Raw genomic sequence first — 23,475 nt, forward strand, 5'->3', positions numbered from 1 at the left:
TGGTCTAGGACATTTTGTTCTATGTGTAGAAGTGACACCTTTTTTCTTCCCTCCCCTGCCCTTTTTCCTTTTTCTTCCACTAAGTATGTTTAAGGAGTTGTCGTCATCAAAAATGGGGCACAACACCTTTGTCTTACTGAACCCTAGCAAATACTGTCTGATGTGCCCTGCTTCAGGTTTGGAGACTTTGTAGCCCATATTCTAGCAAACTACTATCTTATCTAGCTCACTGTTGGCAAGAATGTTGGACTGGAGTTTTGCATTTCAGTGGCCTGGGGCCATCAGAGTCAAGGGAAGGGGAAAAAAAAAAACAGAAAATTTCCATTCCTGACCATCTAATTAGAAGAGCCACTTATACTGCACCATTATAGTGCTGAGCTTGGGGTCAGGTGAGGTTTGGCATTTTGTCTTGCTTTTTTAATAAAGATACCTAGAAAATGGGCACTTAACAATATGTCTCTAGCCAGACAGAGATTTAACTTACCTTCCAGTTTGATGATCCCAAGACTCCTTCATTCTTCACCTACCTCTGGCACTCATAGCAGCCCCAGGCCTAGATATTATTACACCCAATAACAAAAACACATACTGTGAGTTTAAAGAATGTTCTTGTCCAGGTTGGCTGAAATTGTCACCTAGCAGCCAGGATGTAGGGTCTGAGGAGTACCAGAGTGTCAGAAGATCTCAGTATTTAAGAAATAGCATATTGAAAACCGAGACAGACTGTGTAATGGTGAGTGTATTGGCCAAGAAGGATTTGAACTGAAGTCCTGCCTGGGACATTTATTAGCTATGGCTTTGGGCAAGGCACTGTGACCTCTGTGAACCTCAGACAGCTCTCTGAGAATGTGAACTATATAGATAAGCTGCCCTCTGTATTGATGGAAGGAGTTCCTGCCTATAAAATCATAGGACCTGGAAGTTTTTACTTAAATAGACTCCAGAAAGGATTGAACCCTTGCCTTGAGGTTTGTAGCTCTGGGAGAAGGGTTTTCATGCTTCCATAAAGTTCCTGAAAGAAAAAAAAAAACACCCCAACTTTTATGACCTATTTGAGGAACTGCCTGGCCACAAGGAATTTGCTTGATGGAAATGTTTTAGATCTGTAAGGATTTAATCTTTGGAAATGTTTTGGAAATTGTATATCATAAAATTCATTCCTTCCTCATCACCACATGGGACTGGTTGCTTGAGGCTTTGAATCTTTACAGGTCAGAGAGATTGGGTGTGCCAATGAAAAATCCTAAAACTCTAACCTGGGATTGTGCCCTCCCTGAGTGTTGTGCCCTCACCAAGCATCTGTTCTCCTGGGATCTGGGTATAAGTCAGATCAATCAGGTTGTCCCCAGGTTCATGTTTCATTCTTTTTCCTTTCTCCCTCCTCCAATTGTTGCAGAGAAATGACATTGCCATGGCGATTACAAAATTTGATCAATTCGACTTTCTCATCGATATTGTTCCAAGAGATGAACTAAAACCTCCTAAACGGCAGGTGAGCTGGAATAGCGTCACATCTTTGGGGGTGGGGTGGGTCCAAAGCATCTTGAATGTTCTTACCAGTTTTATATATTTATATAAATATATATATATATATATATATATATATATATATATATATATATATATATATATTTTTTTTTAAGACCAGTGCAACTAATAGTCTTTTTGCTTCTTTTTTTCCTAAACTGTAGTCACCCTGGAAGCTTCTACCTGTTCCTTACTTTGTTTAGGGCCTGGGTTGTAACTGCAGGGCAGAGTGGGAGGGGAGTGGAGGAATAAAAATTCCAAAAGAATGAATCTGGGGAGTCATTTTGCAATTTTGCAAATTTGCATTTTGCAAATGACACCAGTACTAGCAGATTCTAGCTAGCTTGCTATTTTACAATTTGCAAAATACTTTTCTTACAACAATTCTAAGAGGTAAGTAGAACAGGTAATATGAAGATCTCCATTGACTGATGAGAAAATTGAGGCTCAGAGAGAGATGAAGTGACTTGCCCAGAGATACATGGCTTACAACTACTCATATTTCTGTAGTGCTCACAAATGTTTTCCTTACAACAATTCTTGTGAGATAGGGTGGCAAGTATTGTTATCCCCATTTTATAAGTAACGGAGCTGAGACTCAGAATTTAAGTGACTTGCCCAGGGTCACACAATTAGCAAGTATCAGTCTAAGACTCAGACTTTTCCAGGGGTTTCCAACTCTACACTACTTCCAAAACCATGCTGCTTCTCCCCAGTGACAATCTCAAAGGATGGTAGAGCTGGCAAGAAGTTCAGAGATGGGTAGTCAAACCCATATGGACATCCTAAGGCTCAGAGAGGAGAAGCAACCTATCTCTTTTAACATTGATTACAGGGTTGAGCCAGGCCTTAGACTGAGATCTTCTGACTCTCTGGTACTCCCCAGACCCTACATCCTAGACCTTACATCCTGACTGTTAGGTGCCTTTGAAATGAGGAAACATGCTTAGTGAACTATACTAAAGAATTCATTTATAGATCCTCCCTATCCAAGTGCAGGCACTGGTATTTATGGCAAACATGCAGGTCAAACACGATGATGGGTGAGTGGCCTACTTTTATTCCCCACTCCTTCCTTTGCCCCTCACACTGCCTTTTATAAAATCAAAAGATAAGCATCATGAATCCCCACACATCATTCTTTAACGTAATTGGAAAGTTACTCTCCCCTCTGGTTTAGGAACTTGGTTGAAATGTACAGAACAGCAGGAGACAGCATTGTGCGATGGAAAGGGATAGATCTGGAGTCACAGGATGTGGGGTTCAAATCCTGACTCCACTGCTTACTTGCCTTTGTGATTTTGGGTAAATCATTTACTCTCTCTGGTTTCAATTCCTCCCTCAATAAAATGAGGAGATTGGCCTGGGCAATCTCTCAGTTCCTTTCAGGCCCTAAATCTGTGATGGATAATGGAAAGAAATGTGGTGTGAAGGGGCAAAATGAGAGGGGAACCTACATTCTAGGCTTGTCACCATCACTTTACTAGCTCTGTGACCATGGGTATTTTTCTTCCTCTTCCTCAAGATTCATTCTTCTCTTCTGTGAAAGGAAAGGGCTTGAGTCAGATAAACACCAAGGGCCCTTGGCTATGGGTCTAAAGCCTTAATTCTTCTGGTATTTTTAATGTAAAATTTTAAGTGTTGGTAATGAGCAACATGATGGTCAATGCTTCTGGCCATAGTTGCACTGAATCTGCGCACTCTGCCTGCCTGTCTCCGTCAGTGAGAATAGCAGGCCCTGGGAAGGCCCAAGTTGGGAGAGGGGGAAAGATGATGGTATGGAGTGCAGAACCCTTCTGGCTCTGATGCACCAATGTCATCAGAACTGAAGGGAGTCTGTTACCCCAAAGAGCGGCATTGCTGTGTCCTAGCTCTCTGGGCAGTCTTTGCCGCTGTAAACATCCTTGACTGGAAGCTGTAAGGTGCTTGGAGGAGCTTTCAGTCGGATGTTTACAGCGGCAGGCTGCCACAGGCGTCCCGGCCACAAGTAGAGTGAAGCAGCGCTGCCTCAAAGGGCAGCCCCGCTCCCAGGGGACACCTGAAATAGGTTAAAGAACTGTAGGCAGGGGTCAGTCCAGCTTTCTCATCCTGAGCAAACAAAGCCACAAAGAGATTCTGCTTTGTTAGACCTTTTCTCACCCCTTTATATGACAAGCGCTTCCTTTTACAGGGAGCTGCATGAGGACTTCTGTCCCCAAGCTCTTCCTTGGTGGTGTTGGGGCTAGCAGAATATTTCTTAGACCTTACATGAGGGTCATGTCATTTTCTTTTCATATTTTTGGCTCCCTCCAGACCTGCCTGAACACCAAGGCTTGGAGAAGCCCTGGCTCAGGCTCTTTTCAGATTGCATAGAGCTGAAACAGCTTCTTCCTGCTCAGGCCTAGCTCTTTGTAGCTAGTGGAGCAGTTGATTGGCTCCCCATTCAGGACAGCTGCTGTCTGGCCTTTGAGGGGTTGAGATTGCCGAAAGCTGGCCTGAAATTCCAAGATAGCACTTTTAATCCTCTGAGGGCATGAAGCTCTCCCTTGCTCCAAATAGCCTGGCACCTCTTGAGCTACTTTAAAACAGCCAACTCTCCAAATCTCTCTTTCTGAAAGAGGCAGCAGTTTGCTCTCCCCAGCAGTCCTGGAACTGGCCACAGACTACCTCAGCCTGGGCAGTGGCGCAAGGCTGCTTGATGGGTAGGCCTCTACTGGGTTCTCTTGGCTTCTGGGAATTCACAAATGGAGGTCAAGGAAAAACTTGTTCCCTGACTTGTGATCATTTACCTGGTTTAAAGGTGAATTAGAAGGCACTTCCACATCCAGGCAGTGATTTCTGGGGAGCAGCTCCTTCATCCCATTATGTGTAGTCCTCCAAACCACACACATTCACTCTGACATTTCTTCCCCTCGATGTGTTCTAAAGTCTTTCCAATGGACAGGAACCTCCTAAGTATAATGTATTCTCATTTCTAATGCTTCACAACAACTTGGCTCAGGTCCTAAAATAATTTCAGGTAAGGACTCCATCTTAAACTGATAGCAATCTTATCCTACTTCCTGTGTTAGCCTGTACTCATGCAAGGGAGCACAGAAGGTTATTAGGGTGGCTTGGACAATCTCCTTTGCTCCTCACTTCTTTGGATGCTGTTCTATCAGAGGAAGCAGACCCACAAGCAGCTACCTTCTAGAAAGGATTGGATGGGTTATTCAGGGTTTTGTCTTCTAAAAGGATCATGTTTCCTCTCTTGTCGGTTGGTGGCGCATTTGCTCAGTGGTAATGAGATCGTTCAGAGGGAGAGAGCAGGGTGTGGAAGGATAGAGAAGCCCCCTTGGCACAACTTTATCTTCCTCCTAGTACCCTAAAATAAGGTATGGGACACCTCAATGCAATCCTTAGTGTTAGTTGACATAGTATAGTTTTTCTTGGTGGAAAAGATACCTGGAACCTCTTTTTTTTTTTCCAGCAACTTTGCAAAAATATACAGATCACAAGGCTGTCTTCTGGCCAAGGCAAGATTTGGTATTTTATCTCAGCCACCACACAGGCCCAGCTGACAGGTTAATGTCTATTATGCTGGGGAGAAGGGGCCAGAATGTCACTGTTATGTTGCTTTGGCAACAGAGGCTACAGAATGGAAATAAAAGACTGCAGGGCTCTCTCCCTGTGTCCCAGTTTAAACAGGTTCAGGTTTAACGTTGTTTCTGCCTGGAGCACTGTGATACATTAACCTCAAAAGCCCACTTTGTGAAGGCAGAAAACTGGTTTCCTTCATGTATGAGGAATCAATTTGGAATCTAGTGTTGTAGTCTTCCCAGCAGGCTCTTGAGCTGTCAGCAGGGCACCTCCCAGTTTAGGGGGGACACAACCCACCCTGAAATTTTGAACCCATTCCCTTCAGTGTTCACAAAGCTGCAGCAGACTTTGTCGCCACAGAGTACCTCAGACATATGAAAACAAGACAGCTCCCCTTTGTACAGAAAACACCGCCATCTTCCCCCAGCTTCTGATGCTCCAGCCTCTTGGCGACGGAATGCTCTTGCTGTGAAAGCCAACCCAAGACAGGAGAGGCAGAGCTCAAAGCTGTGCCTAGAGGGACCACTTGGGGGATTATACATTCACAGTCAAACTAATGTCAGGGTCAGAAGATTCTTGGCTGACCTTGGAACTGACACTAAGGTTCTTGGAGAAAGTTGTGACTTTACCCAGATCATAGCTTTTCCTTGTTCCCTGTGTTTTATCTCTCATTATCCCTTGGGGTTGAGCCTTTTCCTGCTTAGCAGGCACTTAGTCCATTGTTGAGTGATATGCAAAGCCTATCTTAAAAAAAAAAAGTTTTATTGGCAGCTAGGTAGCACAGTGGATAAGATAGACAGCCATGCCTGGAGATGGGAGGTCCTGGGTTCAAATGTTGTCCTTATATCCTTCCTAGCTATATGACCCTGGGCAAGTCATTTAACCCCCATTGCCTACCCCTTGCCCTTCTGTCTTAGAATTGATACTAAGACAGAAAGTAAGAGTTAACAAAAAAAAAAAAAGCTTACTTGCTGATTTATAACTTCACTGTCATTTACCAGCATGTGTCCTTGTTCCCTGTATCCTCTCATGTAGCAAAGAACAGTGGTTGCAGGTGTGTGCTTTGTTCCACACCTTTAATTTCCCAACTCTGTATTAAAGGGAGAGGAGTATGTTTTCTCCTCAGTTCTCTGGAGTCAGGACTTCTCGAGCCTTCCTACATTGGTAGGAGGCGGGCAGCATGGAGCAGTAGAAACAACACTGGATTTGTGGGCTGGTGACCTGGAGTCCAATCCCACCTCTGTCACTTGACACCTTACATGACCATGTACAAATCACTATTTCTACCCTGTCCCATGAAGGGGGTCTAAGGCCTCTTTCAGCTCAAATTCCTCTGTTTTTCAAATTGAGTTGTTGGAGCTTGTACTTCACTGGCATCCTATTTATGATCCCAGTGTATGCTTCATTATATTGGGTTGTGGGAGCTCTGAAACAGCTTGAGGTAGGGGTGGGGGGGCGGGCAGCAGGGTAGGAATAGCCCTTCTACCTCAAAGAAGGTGTTTTCTTCTAGTCTTTCTGTTCAATAAAATAATTTTTTTAAAATCGTAACATACAGTAGTCTAGAACAGGGATTCTTAACCATTTTTGTGTTATCACAATAGTCTGATGAAGTTTATAGACCCATTCATGTTTTTAAATGCAGTCCTATGCACAAAAGAAACAAATTAATTTGAAATAGTTATCATGTTTTTTCCCCTTAAATTACAGCCTCTAGGTTAAGAACTCCTAGTCTAGAATAAATTAGAATTAATGAATTAATGAAGCTAATGTCTTTATTTGACAGATTTCAGGTAATAATTCTTTGGTTTCTGTATCTTTTTGGTTTTCTGTATGCTCTTATTATTGTTCTTGTAGGTCCAGCACAGGGCCCCACCTCCCCCAAAATGCTGGTGCTCTGGGTTACCTTTTGTTTTATCAGTGACAGGGGCGGCACTGGACTCTTCGAGAGAAAACCATGCTGTAGTGTGTGTAAACATCCTACACTCTCAGCTGTGAGCTCAAGGTGGCTGGGAGAGGGCTGTTTACTCCTTCTGCCATGGAGAACCCCAGATGAACTTCGTGAGAAGACAGCTCTCCCTGTGGGAGAGAGCAGAAGGGTCTGACCAGAGGTACTTCACTCCAGCAAGGGTGGGTCAGGCCCTGGCTGGAAGGAAACCCATTCAGCAGGTCCCTGGGCAGTGCTTTCATGGTTCAATAGTCAATTTAGTACACATTTATTAAGTGTCTGCTTGTGCAAGCCCCTCTGCTGGAATCGGGAAAGAAGTGTGGCTTATGTTTTCCTACAATAAAAGTAGCCCTAGAAGGCATTCTGCTATGGGGTTGGCCCTGTCATTGGACTTGCTGATCTGAAATGGCCACCACGATTACGACGCTGAAGCCCCCCAAAGGAGTGGGACTCTGCCACTTTTGCTGCACCAGACTGAGTCAACACTTTTTTGGAGGGGGGTAATGGAGAGAGAAGGGTGAGACATCAGGGCCATGGTGCTTCGTTAGCACCTTCCAATTAGTGCTTCACTCAGATAACAAACCTCGAGGACACTTACTGACAAGTCCACTGGTGCATAGGGTTTAGCTGCAGTAATTATTTGCAACTCATCATGAAATTGGTGATTATGCTATACTTCAGAAATTTGGCTGGATGTTTTGTGGGCCTCTGAAATTGGTTATTTTTAGTTTGATTTAGCATAGCCAGGCTATTGGAATTCCACTCTCCCTTGGCTTTAGATGTGGAGAGATCAGCATCAGGATGGGGAATGTGCCGAGCATGTTGGGGAAAGAATGGAAATTCACCGAGGCGGCCCTGCTGCTCTGGCGATTACAGTTGCTTTTTGCTGAGTGTGTCCTTTTTTCCTCTTACCTGGGTCTGCTTCCACCCCACAGGAGGAGGTACGCCAATCTGTGACTCCTGCGGAGCCCGTCCAGTACTACTTCACTCTGGCCCAGCAGCCTGCAGCTGTCCAGGTCCAGGGCCAGCAGACTGGCCAGCAGACCACCACCTCCACAACCACCATCCAGTCAGGACAGATCATCATCGCCCAACCTCAGCAGGGCCAGGTCAGTGAACCAGCCACATTTGGGTTGTCCGAAGACCTCCAAATCATTGGTTGTTATGTTGGTTGGGGGAAATGGACAAAATTAGGGGGGCAGAAGTGACTCAGTGGATTGAGTCCCATGCCTAGAGCCTGGTGGGTCCTGGGTTCAAATCTGACCTCAGACACACTCCCTAACTGTGTTGACCCTGGGCAAGTCACTTCACTCCAGTTGCCTAGCCCTTATGCTCATCTTTTGTCTTGGAACTGATACTTGATATTAATTCTAAGACAGAAGGTAAGGGTTTTGTTGTTTGGGTTTTTTTTAAAAGTCGATAGGAGAGATTGGTTGCCCAGATACAAAAGACGGTCACTGAAAATACTAAACCTCAAGTGCAGGAGGGGGCCTCAGAGGACATTTATTCCAACCCATTCCTTAGCAGGAATCCCTTCTTCTGATGTCCCTAGTCACTCAGAGCTGGAGAACCCATTACCTCCTGAGGCAGCCCATTTTAGCTCTGAGAGAAGTTCTCTTCTACTGAGCCAAAATGTGCCTCTGCATTTTCTACCCATTATTCCTGGTTCTGCTTTCTGGGGCCAAGAAGAATTCATCTAATCCATCTTCCACGTGACAGCCTTTCAAATACTTGAAAACAGTGATTGTGTCCCATGAGTTACTCCCAGTTCCTACCTGCCCAGCCTTCTCTGCTGCTACAGATTTCTTCAGGTTAAACACCTGCAATTTCTTGAACAGATTCTTCTTATGGGATGGCCCTATCCCCTCTTTGATTTTGGAGCCCTCCAGTGTATTAATGTCCTTCCTAGTGTGGTGTGCAGAGATCCAAGCATAGTGTTCCAGATGGGATCAAACAAGAGCAAAAGATGAGTCCTTCTAAGAGTATAGCCCTGATCAGGCAGTCAGGAGCCTGGGGTTTCAGTCCTAGCATGGCCACTAACTCCCTGCCTTGAGAGCATTCCTCAATCAAATGAAGAAGCCAGCTTAGAGGATCAAAACTTCTGAAAACATTATGGAGGGCCCTATATAGAGCTGTCCCAGCTATGCAGAACAAGTGAAATAGGGACCAGGCTTGCTCTCTGGGAGATTTCCAGAACTGACACTCAGACCCTTTAAAGGAATGACTACCAGTGCCAGCTTCCCTCCATTGCCCTACCCCACTGGTGTCAAACAGCTCTCTGTTTTTGCAACAGGATCCAGAGGGCTCTCTCCTCAAAAACTAGGGCATTGTCTGGAAAGTAGCTGGCACCTGGCATCTTGAAGGGTAGAGGAAACCTCCTCAGCTCCCTGATGCTGGACTCTCCTTTCTAGACAAAGTTGTTCTTGGGGCATTAAGGCTAATTGTCTGTTTGTTTTTATTCATTTTAGTCTCTGCTCCTTTTTTATCCTAGAAGACCTCAATTATCTCTGTTTAACACTTGAGACTGCAGTGGTTGGAGCCACACTTGTTTCTATCCATTTCCAAAAAGAATTTTTAAGGGTTTTCTAAAGGCTGTTCCTGATTGGATAGTCATCCCAAGTAGCTTTCTCAGTAGCCTATTTGACCCAAGTAGAAACACAGACCACATACTACTTCATAGCAACAACATTTACATGAGACCTCATTTTCCCACAATGATTTAGAAATGTGTCCCAAGATGCAACTGATACAGTCAGGCAGTGAGTTGGCAGGAGATCGCATTCAGCCTCTGCCACCTCTGAAATTGCTTAACTTATCTAAGCCTGCTAAGGTCAAGAGGGCAATAAAATGTCCCTCCCCAGCTTCCCTCAGTGCTGTTTCTACACAACCTCTGCCCCCCCCAATCTGAGCCCCTCTGGAAATTATGGAAGTTTGATAACTTTAGGTCTTTTTCCTTAGCAAAAAATAAGTGCATTTTATAGAATTAGAGGCAAATCCTAGTTAAACCCATATTCATTGTAGTAACTTAAAGTTTACCAAGTACTTTCCTGTAATAGCTTTGTGGGATAGGTTGTGAGCCTTACACCATTTTATAGAGGAGGAAATAGTCTCAGAAAGTTTGATTGACTTCCAGTGCCACAGATGGAGTTTGAACCTACCTCTCCAAAACCAGTGGCCTTCCCACTGTATCACATTGACCACTCTTAACATTTCAATAAAGTAAGTCCAGTTTTTCTGCTATAAAATTGGAAAGTTTATCTAATGAAAAAACTATCATAATGAACTTTTCATGCTATGCCTGGAGAGCCCTGGTCTAGAACTTCCCTGCCCGTCTCTTATTTCTGAGTGGGTGAATAGAGGATCTAACAGCCCTTCAGGGAGAAGGTTAACACTTAACTTACAGAGGGAGAGAAGTATCTTTAGAGCTTGTGATGTTTGTTAGTAGAAGGAATTCCTGGTAAGGAAAATCCCCTTACCAGTGCAGATAGATTCCCTTCTCTGCCACTAGAAATTGCTCAGCTAGCATTGTCTAGAACATGGAGAGGCTTTCCCAGGGTCTCAGAGACAGGACTGGCATCCATATCTTCTCTTTAACTTGTTTTCTGTGCAGGAATTTAGGGTTAACTGCTGTCTCAAATAACTGTAATACTTTAAAGAACTCTTAACATCATCATCTTAGTGTGATTACCCTGGATTATCTTTTGACATCATACTCCCAGCACCCTAAGCTTCCAGTAACATTATGGACCCACACATCACAATCCTTCTTATACTTGATGGCCTTAAAAGTCTTCATATATTTCCCTGAGAATTCCCAACACTTCATGAAAGCTAGTATGGTACATACAGGGGACAGTACCCTGAGTGACTGGGTAGGCCAGTTAACTTCTCCCACCTGTAGCTTCTTTACTTGTAAAATGAGGGAGTCATGGTTTCTAGGATTTCTGATAGTTCTAATTCCAAATTCAAATCAGAAGTTCTTAAACACTTAGAGAACAGCTACTTAGAGCTAGAAAGAGCTTTAGAAGTCATTCCATTTCATTTTGCATGGAAGAAATGACTCTTAAGTTTTCCTGTTTATGCCTTCTGCCATCAACTATCTCATGAAGATTCAAAGGGAGGCGGGGAGTTTCTGGGTCAAGGATCCAGTGGTCTCCTCTTACCTCATCACATGTCCAGCTAGAGAAAGCCCTTACTGTGGACATGCGGAAGGACAGTATTTTATAGAGTAAACCTTGACCTATAGAGAGAAAGGGACTTGCCTTAGGATATCTAAGCAGGGACTTGGAGCTCAGTGGTTTAAATCTAGAGAATTTCTACTTTACATTCATTCATTCAACAAGCCCAGTAGATTTCTTCCCATGTGCAGTGTTTGAATGAGGATAGAGTTTTTGTAGTCTCTGCAACTTCTCATCTCTGCATGTAAGTGGGCCACTGATGCAATTTGGTTTTTCTGTTCTTTCAGTCACCTGAATATTAAAGAAAGGCTAGAGGAAAACCTGTGAGATCAGAGCTCTGTACAGAGTAATCATAATGACAGTTAATAGTTGGCATTTATGTAGACTTTGAAAATTGCTTCATTCTTTTACTTGGTCTTCCCTGCTCAATAAATTTTGGCCAATTAAAGTCTTCAACCCAAATTTTGTTCTCTTTCTTCCCCTTCCCCAGGATTATATGTTCAGTAGCATCTGTAGTTTCCCTTTCATTTTGCCCATTGGTCGCTGAGCTGGGACAGAAAAGGCAGCAAGCATTTAGAGGACAAGATCCATTTAGAGATTAAAATGACTTTGTTAGAATCCTGTGTTTGTGACCTAAAATAGACCTTGGAGATCATCTTCTCTGCCTTTGGGCTGGTATCACTTTTTACTTGTGGGGCAGCTAAGTCTCCAAGAAAGGGAATGTCTTGCCCATAATTACACAGCTTTGAAGGGGCAGAGCCAGAGACTAGACCCTTCATCTTCTGACTTGATGCAATGGTTTCATATGTTTGGGTTGCCTCTTGTTCAGACCCTAGGAGTGGGCTTACAAGGTTCAGCCCAGCCTGGAGAGAAGAGCTGCAGGCTAGTTGGTAGCTCTAAGGTAACTGGAGAGGGTTGATTGTAGGGTTCAGGAGTCCCCTAGATTGACTCAAGAATCAGGATAACCTTCCTCTTTGTTTGGCCTTGACTCTTCAAATGAACAAAGGGTGTTTCTCATACTATCAGTATCAGCCTTTAGGCCATCCTACTGGTCCCCCAATTCACCTCTTTTCCTGTTCTTTGCCACCAGACCACCCCTGTGACGATGCAGGTTGGAGAAGGTCAGCAGGTGCAGATTGTCCAGGCCCAGCCCCAGGGCCAGACCCAGCAGGCACCAAGCAGCACAGGACAGACCATGCAGGTGATGCAACAGATCATCACCAACACAGGGGAAATCCAGCAAATTCCGGTAAGCCTGTCCTGGAGATGCTGAGAAGAATAGCTGGCTCTTGAGCCGGGGACATGATCCAGCCAGAGGCTGTGGCCACACAGCTGGCCCTTTGGTTTTCTGAGCCTTTTGTAGATGGGTTAGGGAGAGGCTGTAAATACACTGGTTGCATATTCATGAGTCAGTTCCCAGTGGAGCCCACAGTAAAGTGTATTTTTGGCTTTCATTTAACTGATCCATTCCTTCGACGTGGACTGATTTTTTTTTCCCCTTGTGCCACGAGGTATCTTATTTCTGAGGAGGATTGGCTTTTTGATTTGTCCTCTCTGCTCTATCCCTTTCCTCCTGCCCTTCTTTTTTTTCTCCCCACTCTCCTTGTTCTTTCCTCTCTCCTGCCCATCTTCCACACCTTTTTTTTCTCCCAACTCCCCCTTCTCTGACTCTTTCTCCCATTCAACCCATTCTATGACTTGGGTTATCTTGGCACTAAAAGGTGCATGCATTACATTGATCACTACTACAAAAGGTGACTTTCATGGAGCAAGTGGCCTGTAGGGGCTGTTTCATTCCTTGTCCCTCCATGATATAAGATAGCTCATTTCTAACTATTTACATTGGGTTTTCCAGACTTTGAGTGACCAGCTGATTGTGCAAAGATTGGTGACAGAAGGGGGGTGGGGTGGGATGGGAGAGGACCTGTGGTAAGCCTCTGGATTCTGAATGAATGGCCCCCTTCCTCCTCTGCATACCACATTAGTCTAGATTCTGTCCTGGGGACACACAAAGACCAAGCATATGGGAAAGGAGAGGCATGACCCTCAGAGAGAGCTCTTCCTTGGAAGATGACGTGATGGATTAGACCCTCAAGATTGGATCAGATCTCTGAAGGTATCTAATCCAATAGGAATCCACTTTACCTATTCCTAGGAAGTGGTCTCCCAAGAAACCTTTGTTAATAGGGAAACTCACTATCTCCCAAGGCAGCCTATTCCCCTATTACACAACTTCAAAATATGAATCTTTGTCACTTTTGCCTACAGCTATTAATCCTGTTCTCAGACTAAGCTGCACCAGTCTAATTCTCCTTTCCTGTGACATCCCTTCAATGACTTGGAGACTTGATCCCCTTGGGCTGTGTGTCCAAGGAGCCCTTCCAAACCTGACTGTAAGCCTATAGGGGTCGCTGAGATGTTCACCCCGAGGTCAGGGTGTGGAAGCTTAGCACATTGGGGCCCATTTAGAGAACCAAGAATGTTTCTTCACTTCAGAGTAATCAAAGGACACTTTGCTCTGAAGGGGATATAGGCAAGGATCCTGAAGGTCTGGAACATGCCCTTTAGTGGAGAAATTAGGTGGTTTGGACCAATGATTTCACCATAACAAGCCTTTAAAGTAGAAACCAAGCAGAACTTACAGCTTCCTTCTGAAGTTTACAGTAGAAACTTGATGTTTCTTCAGTGTTTTCTAATCACATTCACCATAAATCAAGGAATCTTAAAAACTGAATGGAGCCTTAGGGCATCTAGTCCAACTTGTACTTGAGCAAGATTCCTTTTTTTGGCAGCACTTAGCATGGTACCTGGCACACAATAGGTGCTTAATAAATGTTTATTGACTGACCAGAGCATTCCCCAAAATAGTCATTTTATCTACTTTAAGACCTTCAGTGAATGGGAAGTTTACCTCTCTCAGGAACCCATGCTACTTTGTGATACTCTTTTTTTTTTTAAACCCTTACCTTCTGTCTTATTGGCTCCAAGGCAGAAGAGTGGTAAGGGCTAGGCAATGGGGGTCAAGTGACTCACCCAGGGTCACCCAGCTAGGAAGTGTCTGAGGCCAGATTTGAACCTAGGACCTCCTGTCTCTAGGCCTGGCTCTCAATCCACTGAGCTACCCAGCTGCCCCGTGATACTCTTAATTGTTTGGAAATACCTTTCTGAAATCTCTACCCCCTATTCTCCCAACACATACTCATTGCTCTCATTTCTATGCCAAATGAGTCTAGCTGTACTTACCATCCTGGGACTTTTTTAGATAATAGAAGGTAGCTAATATTGAGCTGAAAATCCCCATTTCTTCACAGGGCTCCTCCCTTCCTTGAGAATTACTTCTTTGAAGGTCTGTCCAGGTCTCTTCCCACTTCTGTATCAAGACTTTCAGACAACGATCATGTGAATCTTCTAATTGACTTTCATTTCTCATTGTATGGTTGTTGAGTGAGAGCCTGGGAGACCACCCTAACCAGCCATGTCTTAGTAGATGAGATTTGCTAAGCCTCCTGCCATCTTCTCCATGACTACAGGAATCCTTGCCTAGTCATACTAGCATGTTGGGTTTTGGACTTTGTATTTTAGCCGTATCAAGCTACTGCTCTCCAGAGAAACCTCTACCTCTTAGCCTGCGAGGTTTTCTGCCATGTGGCCCTTTTGGCACTCTCTGGAATTTGGAGGGTCCATGAAGGGGCTTCTGCACCACAGATCTGAAGTCTCAGAGATGTTTATTTCTTTTGTTCTTATGTCTCTTGCTACCTTTGCTCTGCTTCCCAGCTTGGTTGTATCTTTTCTTCCTTCCCTTTTTGCTCCCAGCTTTGTCTTTTTGTGGGGAGAGTCTCTTATTTATTAACCCCACAGAGGGTGGGGCACAGTGTTGCCTCAGCACTTTTCCTGCTGAAACTCAGCATTATATGGAGCCCTTTGGAAAAGTGACATTCCCTGCAGGGGAGTTGGATTCTATAGGGAATTGAGGAGAGCTGAACTAGTGTGGAGGGCTCTTATATAACATCCCTAGGAACCTCCCCATTGGGGGCAGGTGAGTGGAGAGCCCAGGAGTACAAGCAAACTGAATAGGAACCAGAAACCAAACAATGCTTATTTCAGGTGGAACCCAGCTGCTTTTCTAAGGTTGCCTGGTTTATTTGATATGCTTTGTTTCATGGAGGCACTCGTTTCTATTTGTAGATGAATATTTAGGAAGAGTTGAGGATTAGGGCTCTACGATCTGTTCTCTCCCTCTCTGACCTCTCTGGTCCACCATTCATTTGCACACTGGAGGGAGAAATACTTTTTCCATGGTTCACTTGAGTGTTAAGGCTCAATTAAGGTATAACTCGGATCTCAGTGCTGCACCGTTATTATTTTATCATCGGAAATTGAATCATGAGCATGTGTGAATCTCGAGGATTTTTCAAGCTTTGGTTGCCTAAGCCAGTGTGAGATGTTCAGTTCATTGTTTCTTTTTTCTATTCACCCCATCATGCAGGCATTAGCAGTGCAAACCTAGAAGGTTCGGGCGCCTAAAAATCCTCTCCTCTGGTTGCTGTTACCCTTGCCCCTCTGGGGTAGCAGTGGCCTGCAGCACCCACTTTCTCCCTGGAGAGATGAGGGTTTGGGTAGCACTAAGGTTACCAAGCAGGGCGATAGCCATTTTTGATTGGGTCCCTGGCAGACATTGGAGCTCTTCACAGCATCAGATCAGTCAGCCCCTACCTTCCCCAGAGAGGAGTGGACTGCCTCTCTTAGACTTTCTGGGGCAGAAAGGGAAAGGGGAGGAGGAAAGAGTGCCACTGGACTTGCGATGGCGGTAGTAGTGGGTCTTCTCATCCACAGTGGCCAACTACTATGGAAAGGGTGACTGGCAAACACAATGTTTCTGGCAAGTTAGGAGATTCTCTCGTTTCTCTGAAATCACAAGAATATCAGTTGTGTTGGGTCCATTTTATTTTTTCCAAAGTCAGTGAAACCCTGCCCACCTTGCCCAGTCACTGTTCTTATGCCCACTTTGACAGCTATGCCTAGGAAAAGACTGTCTGTGTTCCTGGGCTGAGTTTTCTTTGGCTCCAGTTATGGAAATAATCACCTTCACATGTTTCAGGTTAACCAAGGTCTCTGTTTGTTTGTCTGTCTGCCCCATCTAGGTGCAGTTAAATGCCGGCCAGCTTCAGTATATCCGCTTAGCACAGCCTGTATCAGGCACCCAGGTTGTTCAGGGACAGATCCAGACTCTTGCGGCTAGTGCACAGCAGGTCAGTACTGTAAAAATTTTAAATTGTACTGAGGCCACCAAAGGCCAGAGGGGTTCCCTGGGGGACACCTTCTTTCCCACTTCAGTGACCCTTGCACCCAGCTCTCACTCCTTCATCCTTGCAGCCACCCTTGTTGTAGTTGTTAGTGTGGGGAGTCCAGAACTCGTGGAACACCAGGAGCTGTAGAGTTAGATGTGTGTCTAGACTATTTTCAGTGTTTAAAAAAAACTGCAGAGAAAGATTCAAAGGGGACACTTGAAAGACACAGACCAGTGATGTGAATCCATGACTCAGGTTGGTAGTTGGGATAGATTGCCCTAGCAGCTATTTGGGACCCACAAGATCAGTCCGTGGCACCTCTGGGGAGGCTCACAGCCACCTTCAGCCTGATATCAGCAAGCCGGCTCACACTTAATCTTCCAGGTTTTTTCCCCCTTATAGCAGGCAGATATCAGAAAATTTCTCTCCTTTCCTTCTTTACATTTTGGGGTTTTTAAGCCCCTTGTTTGTGGAGACCTGGGAGTCTATCATGACTGGGGGGTCTTAGGGGCATGAAGAGTGGGTGGCTTCCATTGCCTTTGGGTTTACCACTCAGGGCAAGAGAGGGACAGGATGTGAAAGGGCATGACTTCTTTGGATTGTGATGATGAAGGGAGGTAGTTGCCATGGGCTGTGGGCCCATTGCTTGAGGGAGAAAGGACATTGTTAATGGATCCTTTTCCCCTGAACCCAAAAAAAGCAGCGATCGTTTAAGAACTGGACCTGTCTGGTACAATTGCATCTTTGGTGATGCTTCTATTGACAGTGGTGACAGGCTTGGGTTTCTAGAGCAGGTCTCCAAAGATCTCATTTAGGGAAATGTAAGGAAGAAGCCAAAAAATGAGGCTTCCAGGTTTTGAACAGCCTCTGAGATGTTGAAAGGGTTCTTTTCCAAACTTAGGTCTCTAGTTTTAGTTTTACAACCCAATTTCCTGGATTCAGGTCCAGCTTTTGTGTGAGCCACTAGCCTCTTTGAGAAAGCCGATAATATATTCTGGAAAGTCCTTTCTGTGTGTCTGTATGGTGAAGAGAGTATTTTCTGCTCCCCAGGACTTAGCTTTGGGAAGCAGGTTACAAGAGTGAAGAAAATTTTGGGACAGGGTGTTTTGAACATGTATGTGTGTATCTGTATCCATGCCAAGACAAAGGAGAAGGCTGACCTGTGGAGGAGGTGGAGTGAGGCCATTTACCATCATGCCAACTCGTTCAGGTCCTGCACAGAACCCTGGGCAGTGCCAACACTTTACGGAAATTAAAGGCAAATTCTATTTTCTTAGGATTTTTAAGTATCTTCTGGTCCCACTTTCTCATTTACAAATGATGAGACCAAAGTCCAGAAAGTGAATGCTGCTTGTCCACGGCCATGTACAACTAGACAGTATGGGAGCCTTCTCCTTCTCATGTTGGTCATGGGACCCCCATCTGCCTCTTCATGGACTGGAACCATTCTTCATTTGTTCCAGGATCTAATTTAGGCTTAGGAGGCTACTTGTGTCAATAAATTTGCTTTTAAATTCTGTTCACAAATTTTTTTCTCATATATCCACAATCTGATTGCTTTAGTGTTATCTCATGATTGAGGGAGTATGTCTGTGTCTGTGTCTGTGTCTGTGTCTAGCTATATGAATACTGCTCACACACTTCTTCTGCCATTCCTGTTTTCCTCCAACCCCTTGTGGGAAAAGGCAGCTCTAGGTTGGCTACAGGGCTTCTTGGCCAGGGCTGAGCTGCCAGCCTGCCAGACTGTTTGATCTTTACCCTAAAGTCAGATGGAGGCAGAGAATTTTGTGTGTGTCTGTGTGTGTACGTGTATCTGTCTGTTAGCCTCCCTCTAAGAGAGGAACCATTGCTGCCCCCTTTCTAACTTCTCTCTTAGCAGTCTTGCTTTAGCTTTGCCCATAGCCATAGGAATTGCCCCCTCCTGCCTGCTGCCCATGAAAGTCACATCCTCCACCAGCCCATGACTTTGGCCAGGCTTGTGTATGCTGTGGCCACAGGGTGGGAAAGAGAGGGATGCAGGTAGGGCTCACTGCAGGGATGGGAAGGGGCTGTCCCTCAAGATTGAGGTTGGGAGTGGTCCATTGGCGCCCACAGCTCACATACCCCCTTTCGTCTCCTTTTTAATTTCCCACAGATTACCCAGACAGAGGTCCAGCAAGGACAGCAGCAGTTTAGCCAGTTCACAGACGGACAGGTAGGGTCCTGGGTCTGTGAAGGGGGGGGGTGGGGGTGGGGAAGAGAGCTTCTTTGGTAGGCAGCCATCAGTCTGGACAGGCAGCCTCCAGGCTGCCTGGGGAATGGAGTGATTACAGCAGCTGGCCTTTCCCTCTGTTAGAACAAATGGTGGACAGAAATGGCTAAAAGGAGATCATTCCCTAAGGAACTTCAAGAACAAGATGCCCATCAGAATACTAGCTGGCAGGACTTTATAGAGATCATCTGGCCCCATTATCTCATTGTGTAGAGGAGGAAACTGAGGCCCTGAAGAGGGAAGAAAGGATCTCACCTTGTCTGTTCTAGAGCAGATCTGTGCAGGCAGGACGAGAACCTCACATTGTAGGTCCTGTCCAAAGACATCACCTGGCTTCTTAGGAAGTACCTGGAAGGCAAATATGGGCTCTCCAGTTCTAGGCCTAAGCATGAGGTAAAGCCACCCTGAGATTGGGGTTCCCTGGGCTATTGGCTGCAGTCCCGTTCCTTCTTCTTCCCTCTGGGTAACTTGTGCAGAACCAATGAGCTGCTTTGAAGAGTAGAAGTCAGAGGAGGGCATCAAGGAAGGCCTCCAGCCTCCAGCGTGCAGTCCCCACACAGGATGGGCTTTGTGATTGGGAACCATCAAACTGATGAGCTAAACGATGGAATCCCCATCAGTGCTCTTGAGATTTACAGAGTATTTTTGGTGCAATAGGCCCTCTTTGGTAATATAGGAATTAGTACCCCCATTTCATAGACAAGAAAACCAAGGCTCAGGAAGTTAGTGACTTGCCCGTGGTCACATGGCAGGTGGTATACCTGAACAACACCCTCCTTTTATTATTCCTCTGAGCAAGATAAATAGGGGTAGTGTCCAGGGTATGGACGGCTCCCCAGCACATGTGCACAGGCTGAATTCCAAGGCTATGTCTTTTGCATTTGTAGAGGTGAGGAATGGCTCCAGACTCTGGCCACCTCTGCCTTCTCCAAGGGCTTGGGGGGGGGGGGGGGGGTGAGGGTCCTTGTATGCAGAAGGGGCTTCTGGCTCTGCTGCTCCATCGTCCTGACCTCAGACGTGGCCCTCTGCCCCCTACCTCACTGCATAAAGGGAAGACTGAGCCTGAGCTTCATCCCTGCTCTCCGAGCCCCATGTCAGCCAGCCTCAGAGCCTGTTGGGTCCAGCTGATAGGAAGGATGAGGGTGGTGTTTTGGACCCGAGTCTTCTGACCCAGACTGATGTTTCTCTTGGGTCTCTGCTTTCCTTCTGTCTCCTGCAGCAGCTGTACCAGATCCAGCAGGTCACCATGCCAGCGGGCCAGGACCTTGCGCAGCCCATGTTCATCCAGTCGGCTAACCAGGCCTCTGACGGGCAGACCCCTCAGGTGACGGGCGACTGAGCCCGGCTGGGGCCTCGCCCGGCACAGCCAGTGCACAGGGCCACACAGACTCCATTTCTGCCACTGTGGCCTGGCTCGAGTGTCCCACCACCCACAGAGCCTCCCGCAGGCAAAGACACTGGTGCACATAGCCCGCACTGAGGGCTAGCAAATCGCCAACTGAAAGATGCAATATTTTTTCATTTCCTTTTTGTCTTTTTGTTTTTGTTTTTTAAAGGAATCAATATTTCAATATGTTGAGCTGTATGTCCAATGCTATTGAAATGGGAAAATATTCCATGATAACATATTTATAGCATTTCCTGAGGAATGTGGCTGCCAAAGTCTGCCATCCTCATGCCCCTTCCTCCTAAGAGCAGCTCTCCAGGCATGGGAGTAGCCAATAGGCTCCCATAACAGCTGCCTTAACCTTTACTTGCCACCTCTGGCCAATGCACCCACTCCCCGAGGTCACCGGGTGGCTGGTCTGTTCTTCCCTGCCCCTATCCAGAGCTAAGCATCTGCCTCTGGAAGCTGCAGAAACAGTCCTCATGTTCAAAGATGAACTTGCCTCCAGGCACAGTGTCTAGTTTCTTCTGGAACCCCCTCTGTCCCAAGGAAACTGGGGCTTGCTTTTTCCTTCCTTCCCTCCCTCCCTCCCTCCCCCTGCCTACCCCCTATTTTTTCCCCTCAAGAAGCAAATTAATAATTGTGCTCGTCTCCTCCGCTGCATGGACTTCAAACTGCATGAATTGAAATGCAATGAATAAAGCTCCTTTTTAGAGAACTTGAGTCTGGGTTTCTGGGATGGGGGATGCTGACACGGCATTCGTAGAGCTGGCATGCTTGCAACACTCAGGAAGGGAGGGAAACGGCGAGCAGGCTTTCATCTAGGAAGGGACGGGACACTTGGGGATCATCATTCATGTTATTGCAGATTTGAGTCAAACCGGCCCAGTTTTAAATATCAAAAGCGGAACAAATCAGAATTCACCTGCCATGGGTGTACCTCTCTATCCCCACACTAGCCGGGTCCTCTGGACACAGGGTGAAGACCGGCCAGAGCCAAACTGGGGCCTCGGGTATCCTCGGGTGACGTAGGTCTTTCATCCCTTGTGGGCTTAGACCCATCCCCACTCATCTGGCTGAATTTTCACTGAAGTGAGGTGGTGGAATTTAGTAGAAATTCTAGATTCCTGGATTACAAATTTAGAATATTGGTTTCTAGTCCTAATGCTTCCGCCAATAAAATATGACCTTGAACAAATTCATTCTTCTTGATACACCTCAGTTTCTCCATGTGGAAAATAGGAATAGAGGACTCTTCTAGATGCAATGGTCTTTGAGCAAAACAGAAACCACTCTTTATCTTTAATAGAATTGTCTTTAAATTTTTAGCAATAAAATTTTTAGCAATAAAATTTTTATCCAAATAATCCTTTGCCCCTTATTTCCCTCAACTTTTCACAAGCATCAGCTTCCTGGAAAAGTCTCCCAAGCCCCCAGGAGCTCCATGTCCCTTCTTCACTCTGGGCCTATAGACTCCCTCCACAAACCCCAAAGAAGCACTGTGCCAGGGACAAGAAAATGGGCTTCAACAGACCTCCAGGTACTTGAGAGGAACTATGGAAAATAAGGCCACTTCAAGAGAGCCTTTGAGGAGGGCTAGCAAAAGGCACAGAGCAGTGGGAGGGGCAGCCCTTGAAGGAAAGGCCAGGTGGGGATCAAGATTTGGGGAGGGCTCTTGGAGGAGGAGGAGGGAAGGGGTGTCGACATGGATCCAGAGTTGAGTTTGTTTCTTGGCAGACGGTGGAAAGCGATTATCCCCAGACCTCTTCTCAGCCTGAAAGGCAGGCAGAGCTATTCCTGTCCCCTATATTCCCAGTCCTGAAACGGGAGAGAAGCTCAGCTCACTAGACCTCCACTTGGATAGCCTCTGAAGATGGTGTATTGTAAGAACCAGGAAACCAGGGTCCCAGCTGTGACACTGGCTGGGTGGCCTCAGTCAATTCCCTCCCCTTCATTATGTGTGTGTGGACACACTAGCTCTCTCAGAAATCCTTTTGAAACATCTTTTTTTTTTAATTCTGTAAAATGGGTGTTACAAATAGCCTTCCTCTTAGCTTCCCTGTTTGTTCATTGTACCTTCCTCCTCCTCGGGGGCATCAGGGACTGAACTTTGGCTCAGATCCTAGCTCTGTTGCCACCAATATGACTGAGCAAATGACCCTCTCTGGGCTTCTGCTAAATGCAGAGGTTGGATAGAAGCGAAGGATACGGAATCCCAAGGTCATGAGGTTTCAAGCTGGAAGGTTCCTCCTAAACCAGCAGTTCCTGCCCTCCAGGAACTTGCTTTCTTTTAGGGGAAGATGCACCAACATGGAGCGGAAATGGGGGTGGGGGTGGGGCAATTGGAGACATCCTTGCCCCAGTGGGTACAGATTGCTTTGATTATTGTTCCAGAACTCACCGAAGTGGAACATTGTGGGAAGGACGCATGTTGGGAAGCAGCGGGAAGGCAGTTGGGGACTCGCAGTCCTGGGCTGGGCTAGAAGTGCTTAGATTCCTGCCAGGAGCCCAGGTCCTAAGATGAGAACTGGGCACTGTGTTGGGCAGGAGAGAGGGTGGAGCCCAGCTTAGCTCCAAAATGACATACACGGTGGTGACGGAATGTAGATCAAAAGTTTGAAAAAGCCCTCCATGATAGGGACGTAATGAGCCGAGGGAGCCCTGAGATAGCTGAGAACACCCAATATTTCTAGAAGTGGGGAACGTGGCATACTGCCAGTTTGGGTTAGTTGTGTTGGTTAGCACTGCTGAACTTTGTTAATAAAGGTTGAAGAGGAGGAGGAGGAGGGAGGTGATAAGAAAAACTATCCACAAGAACATTAAGTTGGTTTGAAGATCTTTCATGCTGCTTGTCCTGGCCATGTCTTGGCCGGGACAAGGATTTCAAGTCGAGTCTCAGCTCACTCTTGAGATGATTAAGACGCAATGTGATGAGGCAGCGAGGGAGCACAGTGGATAGAGCTCTAGGTCTGGAATCAAGAGGTCCTGGGTTCCAATTTGGCCTCAGACACTTTCTAGCTGTAGGACCCCAATTGCCTTGCTTTTACCCCTCTTTTGTCTTAGAATTGTTACCTAGTGTTGAATCTAAGACAGAAGGTAAGCATTATTATTTTTTTAAAGCTCAAAGTGATATAGTGGAAGCGGGTTGAACCCAGGAAATCTGAATTCAAATCTGGATTCTGATAGGAGTGGTGCAATTCTGGACATCTGTAAAGTTAACATGATAGTTCCCCTCTAAGACTGTTGGAAGGAAAATGCTTTGTAAATCTTGAAACTTTATAGAAATAACTATTGGTACTGCAATCACCCAACTCATCTCCCAATCTATTCTCTTAACAATC

The 23,475-nt window shown here is 45.8% G+C and overlaps 1 protein-coding gene and 2 non-coding genes across 13 annotated transcripts in view; all 3 read left to right on the forward strand.

Moving 5' to 3' along the window:
- The window catches only part of NFYC (nuclear transcription factor Y subunit gamma), a 95,766-nt gene extending 74,914 nt beyond the window's left edge, over positions 1-20,852 (forward strand). For all 11 annotated transcript variants that reach the window (XM_056795225.1, XM_056795232.1, XM_056795234.1 and 8 more), the window contains 6 exons: positions 1,397-1,492; positions 7,966-8,139; positions 12,299-12,457; positions 16,350-16,457; positions 18,631-18,690; positions 19,967-20,852. In XM_056795225.1, the coding sequence (XP_056651203.1) occupies positions 1,397-1,492; positions 7,966-8,139; positions 12,299-12,457; positions 16,350-16,457; positions 18,631-18,690; positions 19,967-20,086 (717 nt within the window). In that variant the 3' untranslated portion in view covers positions 20,087-20,852. The remainder of the gene's footprint in view (positions 1-1,396; positions 1,493-7,965; positions 8,140-12,298; positions 12,458-16,349; positions 16,458-18,630; positions 18,691-19,966) is intronic.
- Positions 3,421-3,484, forward strand: MIR30D (microRNA mir-30d). The gene has a single exon (NR_127523.1). It is a non-coding gene; the product is annotated as a microRNA mir-30d (primary transcript).
- Positions 7,053-7,113, forward strand: MIR30C-2 (microRNA mir-30c-2). The gene has a single exon (NR_127524.1). It is a non-coding gene; the product is annotated as a microRNA mir-30c-2 (primary transcript).
- Positions 20,853-23,475: the final 2,623 nt, after the last annotated feature.

The sequence above is a fragment of the Monodelphis domestica genome, chromosome 4 (assembly GCF_027887165.1).
Source record: "Monodelphis domestica isolate mMonDom1 chromosome 4, mMonDom1.pri, whole genome shotgun sequence".
In the NCBI taxonomy this organism is placed as follows: domain Eukaryota; kingdom Metazoa; phylum Chordata; class Mammalia; order Didelphimorphia; family Didelphidae; genus Monodelphis; species Monodelphis domestica.